This window comes from Limanda limanda, chromosome 16 (genome assembly GCF_963576545.1).
Source record: "Limanda limanda chromosome 16, fLimLim1.1, whole genome shotgun sequence".
Lineage (NCBI taxonomy): Eukaryota > Metazoa > Chordata > Actinopteri > Pleuronectiformes > Pleuronectidae > Limanda > Limanda limanda.
The window spans coordinates 10,467,895-10,488,076 of NC_083651.1; the positions used below are offsets into that span (position 1 = coordinate 10,467,895).

At 40.1% G+C, this 20,182-nt stretch overlaps 2 protein-coding genes across 4 annotated transcripts; both read right to left on the reverse strand.

Moving 5' to 3' along the window:
- Window positions 1-6,737: 6,737 nt before the first annotated feature.
- asmtl (acetylserotonin O-methyltransferase-like) lies at window positions 6,738-14,542 on the reverse strand. 3 transcript variants are annotated; one of them, XM_061088301.1, is made up of 16 exons: window positions 14,500-14,542; window positions 13,649-13,764; window positions 12,677-12,808; window positions 12,537-12,584; window positions 12,364-12,428; window positions 12,228-12,292; window positions 11,969-12,077; window positions 10,942-11,293; window positions 10,636-10,869; window positions 9,368-9,530; window positions 9,065-9,264; window positions 8,834-8,966; window positions 8,618-8,758; window positions 8,405-8,527; window positions 7,509-7,754; window positions 7,216-7,283 (listed from the first exon to the last, which is right to left on the reverse strand). In XM_061088301.1, the coding sequence occupies exons 2-15, from the start codon at window positions 13,739-13,741 to the stop codon at window positions 7,549-7,551; spliced, it is 2,064 nt and encodes a 687-aa protein (XP_060944284.1). In that variant the 5' UTR covers window positions 13,742-13,764; window positions 14,500-14,542; the 3' UTR covers window positions 7,216-7,283; window positions 7,509-7,548. The 3 variants fall into 3 exon arrangements, with proteins under 3 accessions (XP_060944283.1, XP_060944284.1, XP_060944282.1); XM_061088300.1 differs by lacking the exon at window positions 7,509-7,754 and having other exon boundaries at window positions 6,738-7,283; XM_061088299.1 differs by lacking the exon at window positions 7,216-7,283 and having other exon boundaries at window positions 7,347-7,754.
- Window positions 14,543-15,036: 494 nt separating this feature from the next.
- Window positions 15,037-18,722, reverse strand: p2ry8 (P2Y receptor family member 8). Its single transcript, XM_061088324.1, has 3 exons — window positions 18,665-18,722; window positions 17,218-17,537; window positions 15,037-16,526 (listed from the first exon to the last, which is right to left on the reverse strand). Exons 2-3 carry the CDS (start codon window positions 17,508-17,510, stop codon window positions 15,800-15,802), a joined length of 1,020 nt encoding a protein of 339 aa, XP_060944307.1. The 5' UTR covers window positions 17,511-17,537; window positions 18,665-18,722; the 3' UTR covers window positions 15,037-15,799.
- Between the last annotated feature and the right edge of the window lie 1,460 nt (window positions 18,723-20,182).

Here is a 20,182-nt window from a genome sequence, read left to right on the forward strand (position 1 = left end):
TTGTACTTTCTTGATTCTTGTTGTTCTGGGTTTGTACCCTCATGATTGGAATAAATAAACATTTGAAAATCGAAATAAACCTTTAACTAAGGCCTGAATCACGTTGGTGCCATCGAAGATTTTCTGGCACACAATAAACTGTTTCCAAGCAACACAACTTATTGTTTCAGTTTTGACTTTTGACCTCAAATAAAAAAATCCATAGTTGTAAAGGATGAAAAAAAAAACAAGCTCAGATGTATGGCAGCTAACACCTAAACAGGAAAAGAAAAAAACTAAAAATTATGTGATAACATGCCACGTTATCTTACAATACAACATAACAATAACAAGTTTGCTTGAGCAAGTGGAACACATCAATATTAAAATATTCTGTTGCTGACTGGTTGTCCTCTAGCCAGACAGTCGGTGGTTCGATCCCAGTCTTCCCCATCTGCAGTGTCCTTGGGCAAGATAGTGAACCCCGTATTTCCCCTCATGAAAAAGTGCTGCACATAGATGCACTATATGAATGTGTGTGAATGGGTGAACGGCAATAAATTGTACTGTCAAGCGCTTTGAGAAGTCATCAAGACTAGAAAACCTCTACATAAATACAGACCATTTAATGTTTAATTATAGCTATTTACTGGATTTCCCATTTGCTCATATACCAAACAACTTGATAGCAGGTTTCCATTAGTGTGTGCATGTGTCGTCATGTGTGTTTATATGTGTTGGTGCAGTGATGAGACCCAGTCTGTCTGCTGCTCTCTCAGACTGCACCCATGAGACATCCCAAAATAACAACAAAGAGCCCTCAGTGGGTCGGATGAAAGTCCTGTCACCAACCATTTCAGCACCGAGTCTCCTCCCCTACTGTATCTCTGAGTGACACCTCACACATCACATGGAGACAGGACGGGGGGGGAGACACACTCTCGCATTTGACCGCAACAAATATTTCCTGATGTAAATGAGACCTTTGTTGGCTTCAGCAGCAGGTGCCGCTCCACTGATTCACTGCTGATGTTCACACAGGAGTCCAGTAGATGTTAAAGTTGAGAATTGTTGCTGGTTAAGATAAAATAACTCAGTCCAATACTGAGTTTGACGGTTTAGGAAATATGATTATTTACGTCTTTGGCAAAAATGTGATAATGAGATATGTCTGTGTTTGCAGGTGTAGTCAGGAGGCCTTTATTATAGCTTAGCTTAGTTTAGCTTAGCATAATGACTGGAAACCTGAGGAAACAGCTAGCCTTGCTCTTCATAAAGTCACGTGTTAAACATGTTGCTAACTCAAAAGCCAAAACATAAAGAACTAGAAGCCATGGTTGTATTTGTGAGATAAGTCATTTACTAATTAGTTATCTTTAGAGTTCAGTGTAACTTGAGCCAGCTGTCTCTCCATGTTTCCAATGAGATGCCACTTAGTGTCTGTGTGCAGGTAATGGCAGGAGGTGGTTAGCTTAGCTTAGCTTAGCATCAAGACTGGAAACAAATACACATCTACCATTACTTCTAAAGCTCAATAACTAGCATGTGTTTAACTCAAAAACCAAACCACTAAAAAGGAAGGTTTGTAGTCAGGGTCTTAAAGGGATACACCACCAAAAAATGAAAATTCTCTCTTTATCTACTCACCACTATGTTACTGGGCCTGCGCTGGACAACAAGATGCCACTGTATCTGTACACTTGAGTGTGCAGATAATGCTAGGAGGTGGTTAGCATACCTTAGCTTAGCATAAAGACCTGAAACATGGAGAAACGGTCACTTCTAAACAACTGCTATATATTGTTGAGCCCGGTCCCTTCTGGACCAGACAGCGTGTTCTTAGATTCGAGGTTCAATGGGAAAGGTTAATAATTTAGACAAGTTCAATGTTCAAAAGTTTTACAGTAGTAAGTTTTTGTATAAGAACAATACTTACAGAGAGTCTCCGGGGTTCTGCCGGACACGTCACCAGGTTCTCTGGATCATGTTGAGAAGAAGCCCCCCTCATCCTAAGTCCACAGTATTTGAAGACACAGGGTGCAACACAGAGGCGGTTCTTTCCTTGAGGAACTCAGCAATTGGCCAGATGTATACTGTCTCCTCAAAGTGCAGTTATTTGCAAGCATATCACTTGTGAGTCTGTCACAGCGGAGAGACACAGCAGATTAGACTTAGAGGAGGTTTTCATATCTTTTTCTCACAATATTTCATGAATTACTTCATTGTATTAATTATGGTACGTCCTCTCTCATGTGCATGGTTACCAGTTGGTTGCTATGTTTGATTTCTGTTTCGTTGCACTTTCTGTGGTTGTGCTCTGTGTCTGACCCTACGTCTGAGTCAAAAAGATATACATCAACAGTTGTAGTATTATTGATACTATAGACTATACAGCTAATATTTATTCACAGGATTTAGGTAAAATATAGTCATAAGATAAAGAACAAAACATAGATATCTCAACAATATATATACATTAGAATAAATGTAAACACTAACCGTGGCACTTGGTAAAAGGTAAAAGTTTTAATGTGTTGTGTTTTTATACAACTTAAAAATGTACTAATTAATTATGGTAGGTGTATTTGTAAACTCTGGACAGACCCAACAAAGATGTTTCCCCCCTTTTTCCAGGCTTTAACTGTGCTAAGCTAAGCTAAGCTAATAGTTGCTACAGCTCCATACTCAGCACACAGACATGACAGTGGTGTAAAGACCTTCTCTTCAAACACTCAAGCTCACGAAAAAGAGCTATTAAATAAATGATAATAGGGGTTGTTAAGTGTCAAACTTTTCCTTAAAATTCGACAAATCCAGCAAAGTATCATATTTAAGTGCAGTGGCTGAGCCTATTTAATCTACTGATGTGTTACACAAAAAAGAACACTGCTCTGTTTCCAAAGGAGATCCAGTCAAGTACTTTCTTACAGCCACGACCAGCAGTTAAATCCACAGTGAAAATCTGATCCACCATTGATGTCACGCCAGAAAACAGAGACAGAGAGAGGGAGAGAGAAAACTACAGACAGCAGAGAAGGACTCCATTGTTATTTCTAACTGGTAGAAGCCCTGGGGTTATTTTTCCTCTGCCTTGAAACAAATCAATGAAGCACAACTCACTTTGAACAATTGCACATTTGCTGAAATCAGATTTGAGTTGAGGAGCCAGCCATCATCGCGCCTATTCTGTTTGTTGACAGAGGAGGACTTTGATAAACAAGACTGGGCTTTGAAACAGGTGCCCGCGCACGAGTTCAGTTTTGAGCGGCGATTCTGGAAAGAAAAACTGACTGATTAGAGAGTGTTTGTTATTCTGCGTGCAACTATTTGGATTCTGTGTATCCTTTCCCCAAAGTCACAAAGAGGCTGAAACAATGATCGTGTTTATTTTTCTCCACTAAGATAACACCAGAGTTTGACGAGGATATTTGTAATATTTCAAATAACCCAGTGGTGGATTGTCTGTCCTCTCCTGTCAGTTTGACAGACGTGTCAACAAACAATAAAACTTTACAAAATCGGCCGTGATGCATTCTTTAGTCAATGATTCCTCCTAGTGGCTGTACTGGAAGTGGCATGGGATTTCACTGAAGTACAAGATTTCCATTACAAATGCTATTAACCTACTGGAGATTACAAAACGCCGCTGTTATTACTTTGCGTCATTCTTTTAAGTCTGATTTCTCAACTGAAAACTAAGGACATGAATTAAGCCCTGGCGTGTTTTCACTGGCTGTTTCTGCAACAGCAAACACAACATGCACTTCTCCCGGTTCACAAACCCAGCTTATCCTCCCCTATCAACATGTGGAAGTGTTTTCAAATCGCTATCTACTAGCAGCAAATGGTCTTAAATCAGTCATTTTAATATCAAAGCACTTAACACTAGAATGATGATTACTTGCAGGTGGATATTCATGCTGCTTGTCAAGTCCGCATTTGAAGAAAATGACTGAGCTCTTATCCGACACGTACAGTACAGCCAGTGTTCAATAGGCAAGATCACATTACATAAGATTACTTTGGAGTTTCAGCAATTTTCCCAAATTACACTGGCCTTTGGTCTCTGGTAAACTTGATTGACTTGAATGGTTTTCATTAGAAAGCCCTCGTGGAGTCTCCGCTGTTGACGCTCGTACACAAAAGTCGAGGCATTTGGAGGGTGAACGGGTGCAGCTGGGACACTGGATGTGCAAGGATATGCAAATCCCTCCATGGAAATGCTTCATCATGCTTTAAGGGAACATAAACTCTGCCGTGGGACTCGTGATGCTCCTCTGTAGCTCACAGGCCTGGCACAAGCATTTGGTGTCACTTAAAAAAAGAACTGATCAGAAATGCATGTGTGTGTGTGTATAAGGCCATGAATCAATGCAGGCTTTCACAGCCAGTGTAGCGTGAAAGTGCTGCAGTGTTTGGTGTTTTGATGCATTCAGCGTGTGTTAACAATAACACAAACCGTATGTGATTTACGCTCACTGTCATATTTGAACTTGAGAATAACCTCCCCCTTGTCTCTCCTCGTTGACAGACAAAAAACGTGAGTCATGGAAATCAGTTAGATGTCACAAAGAGTCTCAGCCCGGACTGACAAGAAAATAGCCATGAATAACATGACCACCCTTATTACCCCTCGAGGAAAATACTTAGAGAGGGATCCAAAATGAAGAGTAATCCGGATACACTTTCTGTGTCACAAAGAATAAAACCGATTCATCCTGGCCAGAGATATTCCCACATACTCGTCAAATGTTTGGCTGCTTTCACCTGCTGCTTCAAAACTGAGATCCAATGTTTATCTGTGAGGAGTGGAAGGGTTGTGTCATATACTTCTCTGCATTGAGTCTAACTCACCAACCAAGCACATGGTGAACACACTAAACTTGGCAACATAAACCACGAATTATGCCACTCATTGTTCAAATATATAAAATCTCGCATCCACTGGAAAGAATTACAGCTTCAACGAAACAGGAACTCTGGGTTTGTCCAAGTTTTCTGAAGAGATCTGCGGGTTTGTGATGCCACCCTGAGGAGAGACACTGCCATAGCAAGAAAATAAAGCAGTGTGTTAAGTGTCCTGCAGCTGGAAAATAAATATCTGGCTTACATTTCCAGGATATCGAATATCACTTGGGAAGGTGGGCTGCATGTACTGTCAGCAAAAACGGTGACATGCAAAGTGTTTTTCTCCACAGCTTAAATTTGGGATAGATTAACGTCAAAGGAGATGAAGTCGGAGTTTGATCATTTGTGGGAGGAAAAGGAGAGCTGTGCTCTAACGGGCCAAATGGAGCAATAATACATTCTGCGATTAGATAGACAAGGCTTTGATATAATTATCTATCGGTTTGTGGGACTTAACTTAGCAAAAGTGATGTGGGAGCACAGGGTGAGGGTTAAATCTTCAGGTTATGAGAGGTTGTTTGAGATTGTCATGATGGGAGAATGAGGCTTGCCAGAGAAAAATGTCCTCAACCCATCACACAAGATGAAGAGCAAGACTCCACCCATACCTCAAGAACACGTCTGACATTGCCGCCATGAGAAACAGGCTTTTCCTTCCTCATCACTGGCAATCTTCCTCCAGCCTTTTACAAAGCTGAAGTCAACATGAAGTCATGACAAAATGACATCCTATTCAGATGATAACAGTACTTAAAGGTTATTATTTATTCTTTAATCATCTTAGCCCTGTTGCATCCAGATTGCATCATCGTAATATGACAGTCCAGAGGATTAAAAGGCAGGACACACACACACCCAAGCCACAGCCATCATCCTGCTGACCACAGACTGAGTGCTTTTGGAGTGAACATTCTAAAACACACCAAACGGTCCCAGACTGCTCGGTTTTTTAATGCATCATCAGTATGTTAATTAGGTAGAGTTTCCACAAAACAAATCTGCCATCTGGTGACATTTATATCATTAATTTAATACTGATATTCAAGGTATATAATGTAAAGTTCTGCGCCTCGAAATGTGGTGACAAAGTTGGCCATGATGAATCCCATACCCAGGAAAACTAAGAAGCCTTGGACTGGTACAGCTTTCCAATCACATCTGGCTGGAACAACTGTTGCTGCTCCAACATTAAAATGCAGTGGGTTGTAGGGGGGATCCAGCGATGTGACTCCAGCCGCACCATCAGCGGTTAAGTTACAAGAAAAACGGTGCCTCAATGTTGTGAGCTTCTCTGCCCCCGCTAAGAGGATCTGTACTTCCCAAAAGCAAAGCTGAGGGATAAGGTTGGGGAAGCATGTGAATGAAAGTGACACCATTTCCTCACAAAAAGTATGATAACGGTCTTATGATGCCCAACTGCACCTCAGTTCCTTTTAGCTGACATACCGGACATAATGGTGACCGAGCTAGGATAGATAACAGAAAAAAGCAGTCTAATCTAGGCAGACTGCAGAACAAAAAAGCTAAACTCTGATTTTTCTTTGTATCAGACTGGGCCATATTATCACTGCACTTATAAAACAAACTAGGATATTCTGGATTCTAAGTTACCCATATGTGTATGTACAGCAGATCATATTCCTAATATAAAGGTTAATTATCAATAAACTAAGCAGCCACTCTCACTGATCATATCAGATAAGCGAGAGCAAATAGTTAATATTAAATGTTCATTATGGGGATTTGTCATCTTTTTGTTGTTGATAATTCCATGCAAAGGGATTAAGACGCTTAATAGACATAATAACTGCAGTGGGTTGAAGGGATGCACAAAATACTCATACAGTCACTTCAGTGGAGGACCACACAATAAAGAAATAACACATTTAATGTGATTGTTGACCATTTAAGAACCTGTTTACTTGCTCCATTAGTGTTTATGAATCCATAGAATTAATCCAGTTGAAGAAAAAATCAGTTTAATGCATATTTAAATATCTGCCATTAAGTACATTTTGGTGACGATACTTTTTGTATTTTGAAGACAGGATTTTAAAGGATAATGAATAGTTTCTCCATCATTCAATTACTATATTGAAAACTATCCACCATTGATCAAATAATTAAAACTCATAAAAGACAGTGAGACAAACCAAAAACATATATGTGTTTGTGTGCAAGATTGCCTTGCTACATTTTAATGGCAATAACAGCATCTAAGAAGTTCCTTGTGTGAACCACACGCGTGTTCCCAAATCCGTGTTTGCTTAGCATGCCGGCGTACTTGCTCTCTGTTCTCTCCATTCCCTCAGTCTTGGTAAGCATGTTCAGAGACTGCAGAGCAGAGTAGGGGCTCAGTCCATCCAACATGGTCTCAGCTATGAGAAGTGCACATCCTAAGACCCAACAGAGATAGTTCAACACCTTAGTGTATGGGGAAATCAGAAAATGGCTTGGAAGACATGAACAAAACCACATTTATTTCATTTGCATAACCTCAAACACAAACAGACCATTTTTCATATGATCTATCTTCGTATGACATATTGAAACAAAACATTGTTCATATAAACATTCTCGACCTTCATCCTCAATTTCGACAATTCCTGGCTACAGCATACATTTTTTACGAGGTCATCAGTACAGTCCCATTGAGTGATGTCACACTCTGATGCAGAGCATAGCATCCAGTAAGTTGTCAGTATGTCTGACGTGTGCTGTGATGAAACCGTGGCTCTTCAATAGCAGAGTGTATTCTGCTGCGCTCCTTTGTTTCCCCACGCTCATGCTGAGGGCCTGCAGCAGCCCGCGACTCGGGCCCCTTCTGTCTTCATCCAGGAAGATCTCACTGAGCAGGAGTCCACAGCCTGGCAGCATGGTGAAAGTGTGTGACACGTATGCAGGTGTACAACTTAAGAGAACAACACCTGTAGTTTGGCATCCTCTTATCACCTTTTATTTAATTTCTTAACATTTATTCTTTCTTCTCAATAAATCCCAAGAAAAAGAAATTAGGAAAAGTAAACTACTCTCAAACCAGTCCTACCACAGACTCAGTCAAATCAAACTGGGAGCTTATCAGAAAAGGCTAGTTACTATTCTGATTATAAACTATGTTAGTTTCAGTGATCAGTAAAAGCATGATATCAACAAGATAAAAGACTTTAAAAAAGGTGCTGTTTGTAAGTTTTCTGTGTCGTCTCTGCTAGAAAAGGGTGTTGGCCCCTTGCCAAGAGCTTCAACAATAAAATAAGTTATAATAGACAATCAGAGCAACACTTCTACTTCAGAGCAGACTGTATAGGCTCCATTAACTTTCTATCAGAAAGTGGTGAGACAGGCCAGGACTAGCTGTTTAGCATGCTAACCTCAGGAAACAAAAGGGTGTGATAGAAATTGAAGACAAACACAAACATTGTCATTGTGTTATACTGAATTTGATTGCTAAGTCAACACTGTTAACGCTGGCCATGTGGCAATTAAAAAAGGCTTAGTTTTAAAATGTTAAGGATTTTACCTGGTGTGCATGTTTGTGCGATTTTACTCAGCAGCGTGTGCACCTTCTCATCAGACCAGTCGTGAAGAATTCTCGCCAGGATGTACAAGTCTGCTTTGGGCAACTCGTCTTGAAAAAAGTCTCCTGCTCATAAAACAAGGACACGTTTTTGGTCACAGAACGAGAAAGTGTTTATTTGTCACTTTGGTATCTAGTGCAGATCAACTCTCTTACCTGCTACAAATGACACTCGGTTGTCTTTGTGCTGCGGACGGAAATGTTCAATCATCTCAACAACAGCAGGTAAGTCAAACACTGTCACAGACAACCCAGGATGAGCTTTAGTAAACTCGTAGGCCATGGCACCAGTGCATCCTTGAGTGAAAACAAAAGATCTGGAATTGATTTATTGTTCAAACAGAAGATTTAAACTGTTGAAATGCTCCTTACCTCCAAGATCACAGGCCGTTTTAAAAGTGGAGAGGTCAAAGGCTGTGGCCACATCTTTTCCTGTAACTTTGGCAATGCTGTGCATGGCACGCATGAATCTCAGCTTGATTTCTTGATTGTTGTAGTAAGTATCCTTTCAAAGAGAGACACGTGACAAATGTAAAATATTTTGAATGTGATCTTATCTGCGTAAATGTGCATAAATCCGAGGGTGAGCTTGAGGTTAATCACCTGAAACAAATCATTCGTTTTTTTGCCAAAGGCCTTCTCATGCTGGTGAGAACCTTCCAGCACAGCGCTCTCGAGGTGTGAGAAAAGAGGCCACACTGTGTTGTTACAGTGCTGCATGTATCCGTGCAGAGAGTAGGATGCATCTGACCTCAAAAAACGCACCGCCAGATCTGTGTTCTCGTACACAGGCTTTTGGCCTGCTGGGAAACACCGTGAGACAGTCGAAAGGTTTAGTATCACATGCTTTAAGGTAGAAAAAAGTGATTGTCATGAAATTATCAACAGGGTTGAGATCTGACTAACTTCTGTCTTTGCTCTTCAACAGTCCCAGAGACACACAAGCCTCCAACAGGCATTCAGTCCCCTTCACAGAGGCTTTGATCTCCTGGGCCATCTGTGCTGAATCCAGCCCTGGGCTGCGATGAAGCAGGTCAAACACACATAGCTTGGAAGCAGTAAACAAGGCCTGGAACGACAGAATGGATAAAGGAAAATAAATAAGTGATGTCAGACAAATAAAATAAAACTCTGTGGCATCTGGAGCTTCACACTCGTGTTAGATCGTTTCTGTTAGTTATATCCACAAAAGACATTACGTTTTTATATGTTTGTTTGTTAGATGGCAATATTACACAAAACTACGAAACAGTTTACAATGAAACTCGGTGGAAGGATGGGTAATGGGTCAGGGAAGAACCCAGTACTTTGGTATGGATCTGGGGGCAGATACAGCAATTTCTTTGACTTTCTTTACCATTGCGAGATGGTGTGTTTTTCAATATTTCAACTGATTTTCCAGGGATTCAGGGGGACTGATATTTAAGTTTGTGCAACTTGAGGCAGCTTGATTTAAAAAAAGGGACTGATTGGTAAGTGCCATTCTATTTAAACAAATAAAAAGGTTTTATCTTTTCCAATGCAGTTCTATGAATGTGCATAATCAATTTCATTCCGATAGAGAAAAATGTTTTAAGATCCTAAAGAAACTTTCCAACATTTTTGGAAATATGTTTATTTTTTGCCTTGAGAGTTGGATTAAGAGATCAATATCACGCTCTGTTTAATTTTGAACAGCACCCCAAAATCCAAAAAGTAACAAATGATATCTTTTATTTAACCGTTATCTTGTTTACATTTTGTGGTCCCCTTGAGGTTTCCAGGCAACAGGCAAGAAAACAGGAAGTCAGTGCAGCTGAACCAAAATTACAAGTAAAACCACATAACACATAAAACCACATCTTCATTTTGCACTCCTTTTTCGCAGAGATTTTTGTACAGATTGAAACCAAGTTAAAAGGTGTTCATAATTGTTCTGCCCTTATGACATGGCAAGTGTACACAATGTGGCCGTTTCCTCTTGTTTGCTTGGCTGTAACATTATTGATTGATATGAGAGTGGTATTGATCTTCCATTCTTGGCAAGACAGTTAAAATATTTTCCAAAAATGTTAAACCTCTCCCCCTTAAACCAGGTTAAACACTTCATTACACCCCCCAGGAGTCAAATACAATAATTGCAAACAATATAAGTTAACATTTCAAGAGTAAGTATAGAGTTTAAACCCAAATACCTTTGAGGCTTTGAATCCATCCATTAGTTCCATGATTCTTTGCAGATCCTCTCTTTTAGGTTCACTGTCCTCCTGCTTTGCCACATTGAGCTCGATCACCTGCCCTCTGCTGGGGATCAGCGGTATTGTCGTGTTGTCAGAGCCTGTGATCTCAGCGCCTCTGTCTTTAGAGAAGCTGTTCACCAACATCCTCGAACTCTCACTCACTTTACTGTCACCGTCTTTCTTCTTCACCTGTTAAAATAGAGGGTCTGCTGTAAATAAGATAAGTTGATGGATTTAGCTCATAGGGTGAAACATACAAACCTTTTTGACTGGACTGAGTGAAGGGCTGTTGTGTGTTTGACTGGCAGGTGGGCTGTTTGGTCTGAGGCTGGCTGAAGAGTTGTGTTTGGCTGAAGAGCTGGGACTCTGACTGGACGGATCTGTCAGGTTGTGTGGGAGCTGAGTGAGTACTGGGGTAGGGTGAGGGCCGCTCTGGCTAAGACGAGCCGATGCACTCTCCTGGTCTGAAGAGGAAGTAGAGCGGTTGTAAATAAGGTCCAGCTGTTTGCAGAAGTGATTGAGGGGGAACCCCACGACATTGAGGAAGTCTCCGTGGACGTACTCCACCAGCATGCCCCCAAGAGCCTGGATTCCGTAACCGCCAGCTTTGTCCCTAACACACAGAGGCAGACTTCTCACTAAAACAACAAGATACAGTTCACACACTATATGATGCTGCTTTCAGAGATTTCCAGATATTTTCTGGAGGGGGTGTTTGTGAGATATCAAATGTCTGAGACATTTTCTGGGACTTTTCCTGTGAAAACCTCCTAGTAAAATGTGCCCATGTGGAAATTAAGCAGGAAAACAATCACAGTGAGCGAGTGGGCATGCTGATGATCTAACTTAAAAGAGACATAAAACTGAAAAAACTAAAAAACAACAAGACACAAAAAGAATGTCAATATTAAAACGACGACCCATACACTTGGAGGATGCAGGCGGGTATATGTCAACTTGGAAAGACAACAAGATTCGAGAGCTTTTGATAATAAGGAATGTGGGCCTGTAATCAAAAACTGGTCAGCAGAATTAAAACATCATGTCCGTCCTCCTTCATTTTCCAGGTTCTTTCCTGAAAACTGCTGTTCTGGCACACAAGGTAAACACAGCTGGAACAAACACAGCCGGAACAAAATTCAGGCGTCAAAGTCCAAAAAGCAACGAGTTCATGAAGCTCAAAATCCACTGACATTATCTCCACTGACAAAATGTATGCTGATGTTACTAAACCAGGAGAAATCAATAGCTGTTACCAAATGAGAAAAGTTCAAATGATAATACTCACATGGGCTCACCACTATTGATGTACTCCCACAGCATATCTTCTGAGAGATCAGCAAACTTCACCTTTGTTTCTTCGAAGAAGTCAATCAGCTGGTAGTCTACTTCTTCATCTGCAGGTCAGGAGAGTTTGTAAATGGCCAGTAAAGCTTTACCATAAACAGTACATGTATAAAAGTAGCATGAAATTCTCCAATAGACTCAATTGCACAGATACAGATGAATCAATGACTCAATCCAAAGAAAATACCCTTTTGACTCACTTTCTTTCTCATGACAGAGGACAATTGCTACACCAGTGAAGACACTGTGCTCTTTACCACTCAACCTGGGAAAAAGAGAAAAGTGTCAGTTTCTACTGCTAATAATTCACACAGAAACCACGTAAATGAAACTAACCTCGACAGCATCCTGTAAGCGTCATGTTTGTCCACTGGCTTCTCTAGAATCATCCCATCCACACTCTATGGACATGACAAAACAGTATAGTGAATACAAATTTAAAAAAAGACAATAAATGTGTATTGCAGAAAATTAACAGATAAAATACTTTGAAATGTTCTTTCTCTTACCACGATAGTGTCTGCTCCAATAACAATGTCTGGAGTTTTCAAATGTTTCTAAAGCAGATGAAGACACATTATGAAATGAACATGTGGCTCAACAGCCAAAATGCGATGAATAGTGTCAGACAAAAATACATTTGACTCACAACGGGCATTCTCCTGGCCACCTCCAGGGCTTTCTGTTTGGCTGTCTCAACAGCGTACTCATGAGGCGCTGTGTAAAGTCCCTTATCAAGGGTTTCTTTAAACCAGGATGGTACCACCTCAAAGCGTAAACCCTGACAGGAATATACACAAAATAGTTATTTGTAATCACTACTATTAGATAAACAAAACAATGTAACAAAAGAAATGTTCATACAGCCCAGGGTTTCTTTACTTTATGTGTGACCTGCTTCATTTGAAATGTAAGGACAGGGGGGTGCAATAGGTTAAAAAATAACTTTTTTACCACGTGTGATTAAACACTTAATTTCCACTAGAGACTGACTGAATTATACGTGGGCCAATAACAACGGTTATAACCTTTGCAGACATATTGGTGCATATGTATCCTGTTTTGGCATATCTGAGGAACGAGACACAAAACTCTTACAGTATTGTCACACTTTAATGCTCAGAGCACGGTGCACAAGTCAACGGCTGGTTTATAATATGCACGCCGATGGAAAGCTGTTCTTTCTCTTTAAAAATGTGGCTCCTTCCTCCCCCTCTGGTTGAGGGTTAGGGTTTCTAAGCCAAAGTTCAGGATCTTCTGATGACATCAAGGCAACAATGCCATAGTTTTGGCAGTCAGGCCAAGATTCATTCAGTTGTACAGAATACAGCATGATCAATGTTACATTGTACAAGATTCAATCAAAGGGGATTATAACATGATTGAATTGTGGATGATTAAAATGTTACATTTCCCTTGCAGTCCATTATTGCATAACTGCAGGTTAAACCTCACACGTGGACCAAAAAAAGTCCGACCTCAGTGGAAACGCTCTGAGGTTACCTGATCATTTAAATAGGGCATGAGAGATTTACCGTACAGACTATTTTATCAACACGCTCATTTTAATTATTATTAATACACAAACAGTTCCTATGAGTATAAACAGGAGGAGACATACCGCGTTGCGAAGAATCTCCAGTCTCCGAGGAGAGGCACTTGCCAGCACCACCAGTTTGCCGGAGAGCTTGGAAATGACAGGGTTCAGCACCATGGTGGCCCTCTCGTCTGAATGCTCTGTAGGTCATAGAGACAGGTGAACGTTACGGATGTGGCCTAGTTCTCTCACACGACTGCAGCTGTGCACTGTCACAGAGGAGATACCCACAGAGCTGAACTGTCAGGAGGCTGATCAATCATTCTCCTGTTAGAGCTTCTTTAACATGAGGGTTTGCATCATAAACAGTATATAACAGTTAATACATCACCTTCTTACGTAAAGGAGTCTCTTTGGGCTATGGGACTCTGCTGTGGATATTTTTTAACTTTTCCCTCATCTAAGCTGAAAATAATAATAATAATAACAACATGCAGCCGTTGCTCCCTGTGTCTCAAACAAACAATAGCAATGCATTTGATGAGAAAACAGTGCTGCTGTCAACTTAACTCACAGAAAAGACATAATGTTAAATAAAATGGATAAAAGAACAGAGAAGACAGAGGTTGTGCAGCGCCTGTACCACTGATATGTGGTTAATAATATATAATACTTATGAATGTGCTTATAGCAGATAATATAAGTTATAAAACTCCTTGCTCTGCTGCTCTACTTCTGCTAACTTAGTGTCTAACTGCATTAGCTCATGTTAGCTGCAGCTGGTGTAGCTGGACAGACTGACAGTATATAACGTTACTCAAGCGTTTATCCGGTGAGTTAACACCGTGAAGAAGAAGCGACTGAATCAACACGGTCATTAAACAGCATTTTTCACAGAATCAGAGTTAAATTACAGAAGGAAACGTGTCACTCACCTGCACAAGTTCGAAAACTGACAAGAGGCAAAGACCAGACAGTGTGACGGCGCATACGTGATGACGTCAGACGTGTGCGGCAGATCCACCAATCACACACTTGTTGGAGAAGCAGCAAAACTAGTACTATTATTATTATTATTAATATTATAGATAATAATAATAATATTGTTATTGTTTTTGTTATTATCATTGTTTTTTATTATTATTATTTATATTATTATGCTGACCATTGAATTAAATTAATTAAATGAAATTGATAATACCACTTTTAAATAGTAAAAGGAAATAAAAGGAAACCCTAGTCATTCATTGATAATCACAGTTCAGACATTTGCAGAGTGGATCCATCAATAACCGATTGTTGGAGGAGGAATAGCATCCAAGCCCCTACTACTGCTGCTACTTCCAATAATCGTAATCATGATAATTTTAATGATAATAATAATAATATTAATTCTATTCTATTTTCAAGAGGAACACCGTAAATGACAATTAAAATAGGGAAGTGAAAAGAAGAAACGATCAACCATTCAATAACATTTTATTTGTATAGCCCATATTCACAAATGACAATTTCTGTCATATAGAGCTTAACAAGGTACAAAATCCTCTGTTCCTAACCCTCAACAGGAGTAAGGCAAAAACTACAAAAACAGAAGTGCAATAGATGCCACACGTAACTGAGAACATCAACATGACAGCATTTACAACATTGATTAGAAGAATGTCAATGTGTAAAGTATTTATACATAAGATAATGTCTGATGGAGATGGAGGGAGTGTATAGACTACAGCCTTTGTGAATGGGCTATAGTCTATAATAAATGTTAGATAATCACAAACCACATACATGTACAGAGGTAATGTTCAAACATTGTAAAACCTCGGCTATGTTTAGGCACAGTGAAACGGATATTTAACAGTTCATTCACATTTAATTGACACGTGTGGATGCTACATAGTTTTTCAGAATTACTGATTATGGTGCTTGCTGTGGCAAATATTACAATGTATGGACATAGATATACAAACAAACAGTTAAACCTATAGTTTAAACCTAGAATTTTGGCAAGACCCACAGCTGCAGTCAATCTCCATTTGCTCTATGGTGCTAAAAAAAAAAAACTGGAGTGAGATCATTTTGGAATTCCACACATGACAATATGTTGTAAGAGAGTGTCAAACTCTGGGCACACACTTCGTCTTTCACTTCCTTCCTTACAGCTCTCACTCTTATCCATTGCCTCACATCCATTGGCTCTCTGACGTTGTGTGGCGCAGCATCAAAGCACCTTTTCTATTCTTTTCTCTCTTGACCTTCTGGAGCACTCTCTGCTGAGAACAAACTCCTCATATGCTCCAGCTTCATTGAGTCCATACTGCTCAGATTGTGCAGGTTTATTATCTCCCTCAGCTTTCGTCTGAATTCCTTGGAGGCAAAGTAGTAGATGAATGGATCGAGGCAGCTATTCAGGCAGCTGAAACAGAGAGACAGTTTGTAAGCCATGTACAGAGACTTGCCGTAGAAGATTCTCATCACAGCGTGACTCAACAGGAGGAAGTTGTTGGGTGCGAAGCAGAGGGTGAAGACCAGGAGAACAATGGTGGTCAGACGTATCGCTCTCTTTTTCTGGGCCGTCTTGGAATCCTTGGCCAGTTTGAGGATGACACTGATGTAGCAAAAAGTTGTGATACAGAAAGGGAAAAGGAAGAGGCTGAAGATGCTGAAGATGAAGGCCGCCCAGGCCAATGAGGACGGGAGCATGTCTTTCTTCAGCACATCGAAGCACGTGGTGATCCCAAGTTCAGGAATTTCGTAGGTCAGGTCTGTGGTCATCATTGGCCACAGAAAACTCAGGACCAAAGCCCACATGAGGAAGCAAGCGATGACAGCGATAGACTTCCTCTCCCTGGTCTCTCTGAACAGCATGGGCCTGACTATGCCCAGGTAGCGGTCGATGCTGATGGCCATCATGGTCAGGATAGAACAGTACACATTGGTGTAGAAGATGATGGTCAGGACACTGTGGGTGGATACATAGAAGAAGAGTGTTTGATTCATGCAGGCTATTGTAAACTGATAATATAAAGGATATGTTGATATTCGGGGACATTAACTTATTATCTCTTTGGCTAAACATTATTTCTGAATATTGCTATAGAACTTATTCTGGCTGAAAGCGGTCCTGCTCTGTCCACAGGCAATAAAATCTGTAGCTCAGTAATCAAGATTTCTGCCTTATTTATTTAATTAGTTTAAAAACCAGCATGTCACTAGAATAAGCCTAACATTTTTTAAATTCACTGGAACTACATTTTTGTATTGGATCCTTACCACTAACACACATTTATATATATATATCAGTTTCCTATCATTGTCCGCTTTCATTTTCTATCTTCGATCTGCACCAACATTTTACGGGTTCTTCCCAGACAAATAAAGATGAAACCATACACTGTGAGTTTTTTTAGTTATTAAGACTATTTCTTGGCTTGGACAAGTAAATTCCCAGAGTCTTCTCATCTCTGTGGGTTTTTGAGGCAACCAGAGAAGAAGCAAGAAGTCATTGGACCTGTTTGAGGAATAGTCCAACAATCAACCCTCCCATAAAAACCACAACTATTCATTTTCTGTAGACATACACTGTGTTTTTTTTCTATTGAAGGAAACCCTCTCTCAATGGTTCAACATTGTCCTGCTGTTATAAAGAATACCTGCACATATTGGTCCCCATATTCCAGTTGTATCCTTGGAGCAGGTAGGTGATCTGAAACGGCAGCGCAGCGCCGAGGGCCAGGTCAGTGAGGGTGAGATTGATCATGAAGATGATGGAGGGAGTCTTGGGCCAGGTGCGGAAGATGAGGAGCCACATGGAAAGACCATTTCCCACCAGGTTCACAGCCGTGACGACCATATACATTACAGAAATGATGATGCTGGTGTTCCCACTCTGAAACAGGGACAGGGTGGCGTTGTCTAACTTGTTGCTGCTGGAGTTTCCCGTCATGACTGGATGGGAACGGCCTCAAAATACCTGAGGGTTGTGGAAAAGGGACATAAAGAGATATCGTGCACATTTTCATTTTGAGCAGATCATGTGATTGTGTGTTAAATTGTGTAAATGAAGATGTATAACAGAAAATCTGATAGCACAGGCTGCACCACCAGAGGAAACTACTCTGGACCTAATCTAAGTTGATGCATGCCGCTGAATTGAATCTTTTGTGCCAGAGTACAAAACTGATTGATGGCAGTGGAAAAAAGATGCTACAGCAAGATCGCTCAATGTTGTTCGCGTGAGAGCCACCAAGTGTTGGGTGGAGTTTTCACACAGGAAAGAGATATGCTCCATCTGTGGTTCAGTGCCAACTGTAGTTCTGGGTATCTTGCTGTCCCACATGCAAAACACATGTTTTTTATGGGGAGGGGGTGTTTGAATGAAGAGGCAACGCAATTATTTGTTCTGTTTGCTCATGAGATTGTTATCACTTTCAACACAGACGTAGAAACACTTTCTCTCACACTTGGCAGACAGGGTGAGGGGGGGCGGGGTACCACAAACCAGAGATTGGGTCAGCAGATGTTTTAAGGGTAAGAACACACCATAACTGCAATAATCAGTACAGAAGTAGTGACAGTTATCACCTACAACAATATATCGGAAAACATAAAATATTGCTATAATGAAAGAGTTTCTTGGTTAACAATGGGATATTTATTTCCCTCCATAAAAATTACAATGGCAAAATGTATTAAAGTAGAATTTTTTTATTAATTTTCCCCACACCACACTCGCTCAGGTAAAAGACACCCGACGTTAGTGTTCTAGGGTTAAAGAATATTAATCTAAGTCATCTTCCCTCCAGCCATGTTGTGTCTACACGTTTGAATCTAAATCAGGATTTTAGTTATTTCTGTTTATGTGTTAAAAAGAAGAAAAATGATTGTGAGAATATAACTTATTCAACCACTGAAGTCATTAAGAGATGCCATGTTGACCGATGTTTTTAGTCACAAGTTAAGCATAAATACACAAAAAATAATAGTACGAAATGAAAGTATTAATCTAGTGATAGACAATATCGGTCCAATTCAAGTCGATAGAAATACATCTGGTTATCATCTCTCCAGGTAAACCACCGATAAAAGTTGAGAACTCACCTCTATGACGGCGGCAAACAGCAACAGCTCTCGGCGTCAGTTAGAGATGGGATACAGATAATGTGACTGTTGGAGAAACTTGAACTTGTTGCCAGAAAGAGAGGAAATGGACCATGTGACTTCATCCTACCAACGGTAGTAAAGCCACACATGAGATTCAGTCTTGGGGTTTCTCTTGTGAAATGCACACGTGTATTACTCCTCCAGTCCAACCAGCACGATCGTCACCAGGGTGCTTTCCTTATTCTGTCACAATGTGGATCATTGTTTTAATCTTCCATCTCTACTCAGATGATCCTGTAAATGATGAGTGAACTAAAGAAAGGAAACTACAATACAACCACACAAACGCACATTATGAAAGTGTTGTTTTTAAGTGAAACTCAATTGTCAGGAGATTTACAGGATGCACTGTAGCTTGCTTCCTGTTGATTATGATAGTTCGTATGATAGAACCCTGAGTAAAAAAAAGACATTTGGTGAAAACTGAGAGCACCAACAAATCACGTAAACCGTGCTCTCAAATATAAATCTAAAGAGAAATGAAAGACTGTGGAAAGAATCGACTACAGCAACTAAATGTCTTATGAACAGTTACTGACTCATATTTGTAATTCATAAACGTACTCCAGTGCTGCAGACAAATGCTGCCTCACCCAAACTGCCAGAGCTACTGCAATGACTGACAAACTGTGTAGTCTCTTACAACAGTAGAAGAGCTTTATTTTCTCACATTGTAAGGAGAAAAACATGATACAAGAGGTATGATAGACAAATGTCAGGGCATATGCAAAAATAATAAAAGCCTTGTTAACTGTTATTACATTACTTTATCAATATTTTTGCATTTAATTGACAGAATTAATAGAAAACCATGCAAAAGCATAAAAAAGTCATTGTTTCCACTTCTATGTCCTCAATCCTCCATTTGATTTCCAATAAATGCTTCATAGAAATGTAGAGAACGTGTTCTTCATGGCTCATGTACAAAGCTGACACAACAAATTGTTGTTTATGGTGACACCTGATTAGAATAAAACAGACCCACTGTAATAAGACAAAGAGAGAGACAAATTTAAAGTGGTAAAATATGTTGACATTGTCCTCTTAATAAATAATAACTCTTCCTCTCAGTCATTCACCTTTACACACAGAATTCCCCCTGTTTAATTATCTACAACTATCCTCTGTAAGTTCCACTTACATTATATTTCATTTTTAATAAATAACATCATCATAAAGAACCAGTTTCAGGAGACTGTACAAAGATTGGGTAAAAGGTTGTGTTGCAGGGGGATGGGTTCGTGATCATTCACCAGCAAACTGTTGATGGGCACCATGTCAACAGGATCAAAAACAGGATGAACACTGGACCACGTGTGACAAAGGTTTGATGAAACAGGAAACTAGCGATCAGGGGGAAAAAATGAATCTGAGCATTAGCACGAAGGTCAAAATGACAAAATCCAGTCAACTGTTGTACCATCACACATGACTGCTCTTGTTTGTACCTTTCTC

Excerpts from the sequence above, each read along its gene's own strand:
- asmtl (XM_061088300.1), bottom strand. The coding sequence starts at position 13,741 with ATGGTGCTGAACCCTGTCATTTCCAAGCTCTCCGGCAAACTGGTGGTG. Across the intron at positions 11,294-11,968 it reads ATCAATAGTGGTGAGCCCAT|GGACAAAGCTGGCGGTTACG; the intron begins GTGAGTATTATC and ends TCTGTGTGTTAG. Across the intron at positions 10,870-10,941 it reads CACTCAGTCCAGTCAAAAAG|GTGAAGAAGAAAGACGGTGA; the intron begins GTTTGTATGTTT and ends CTATTTTAACAG.
- p2ry8 (XM_061088324.1), bottom strand. The coding sequence starts at position 17,510 with ATGACGGGAAACTCCAGCAGCAACAAGTTAGACAACGCCACCCTGTCC. Across the intron at positions 16,527-17,217 it reads ATGGGGACCAATATGTGCAG|TGTCCTGACCATCATCTTCT; the intron begins GTATTCTTTATA and ends ATCCACCCACAG.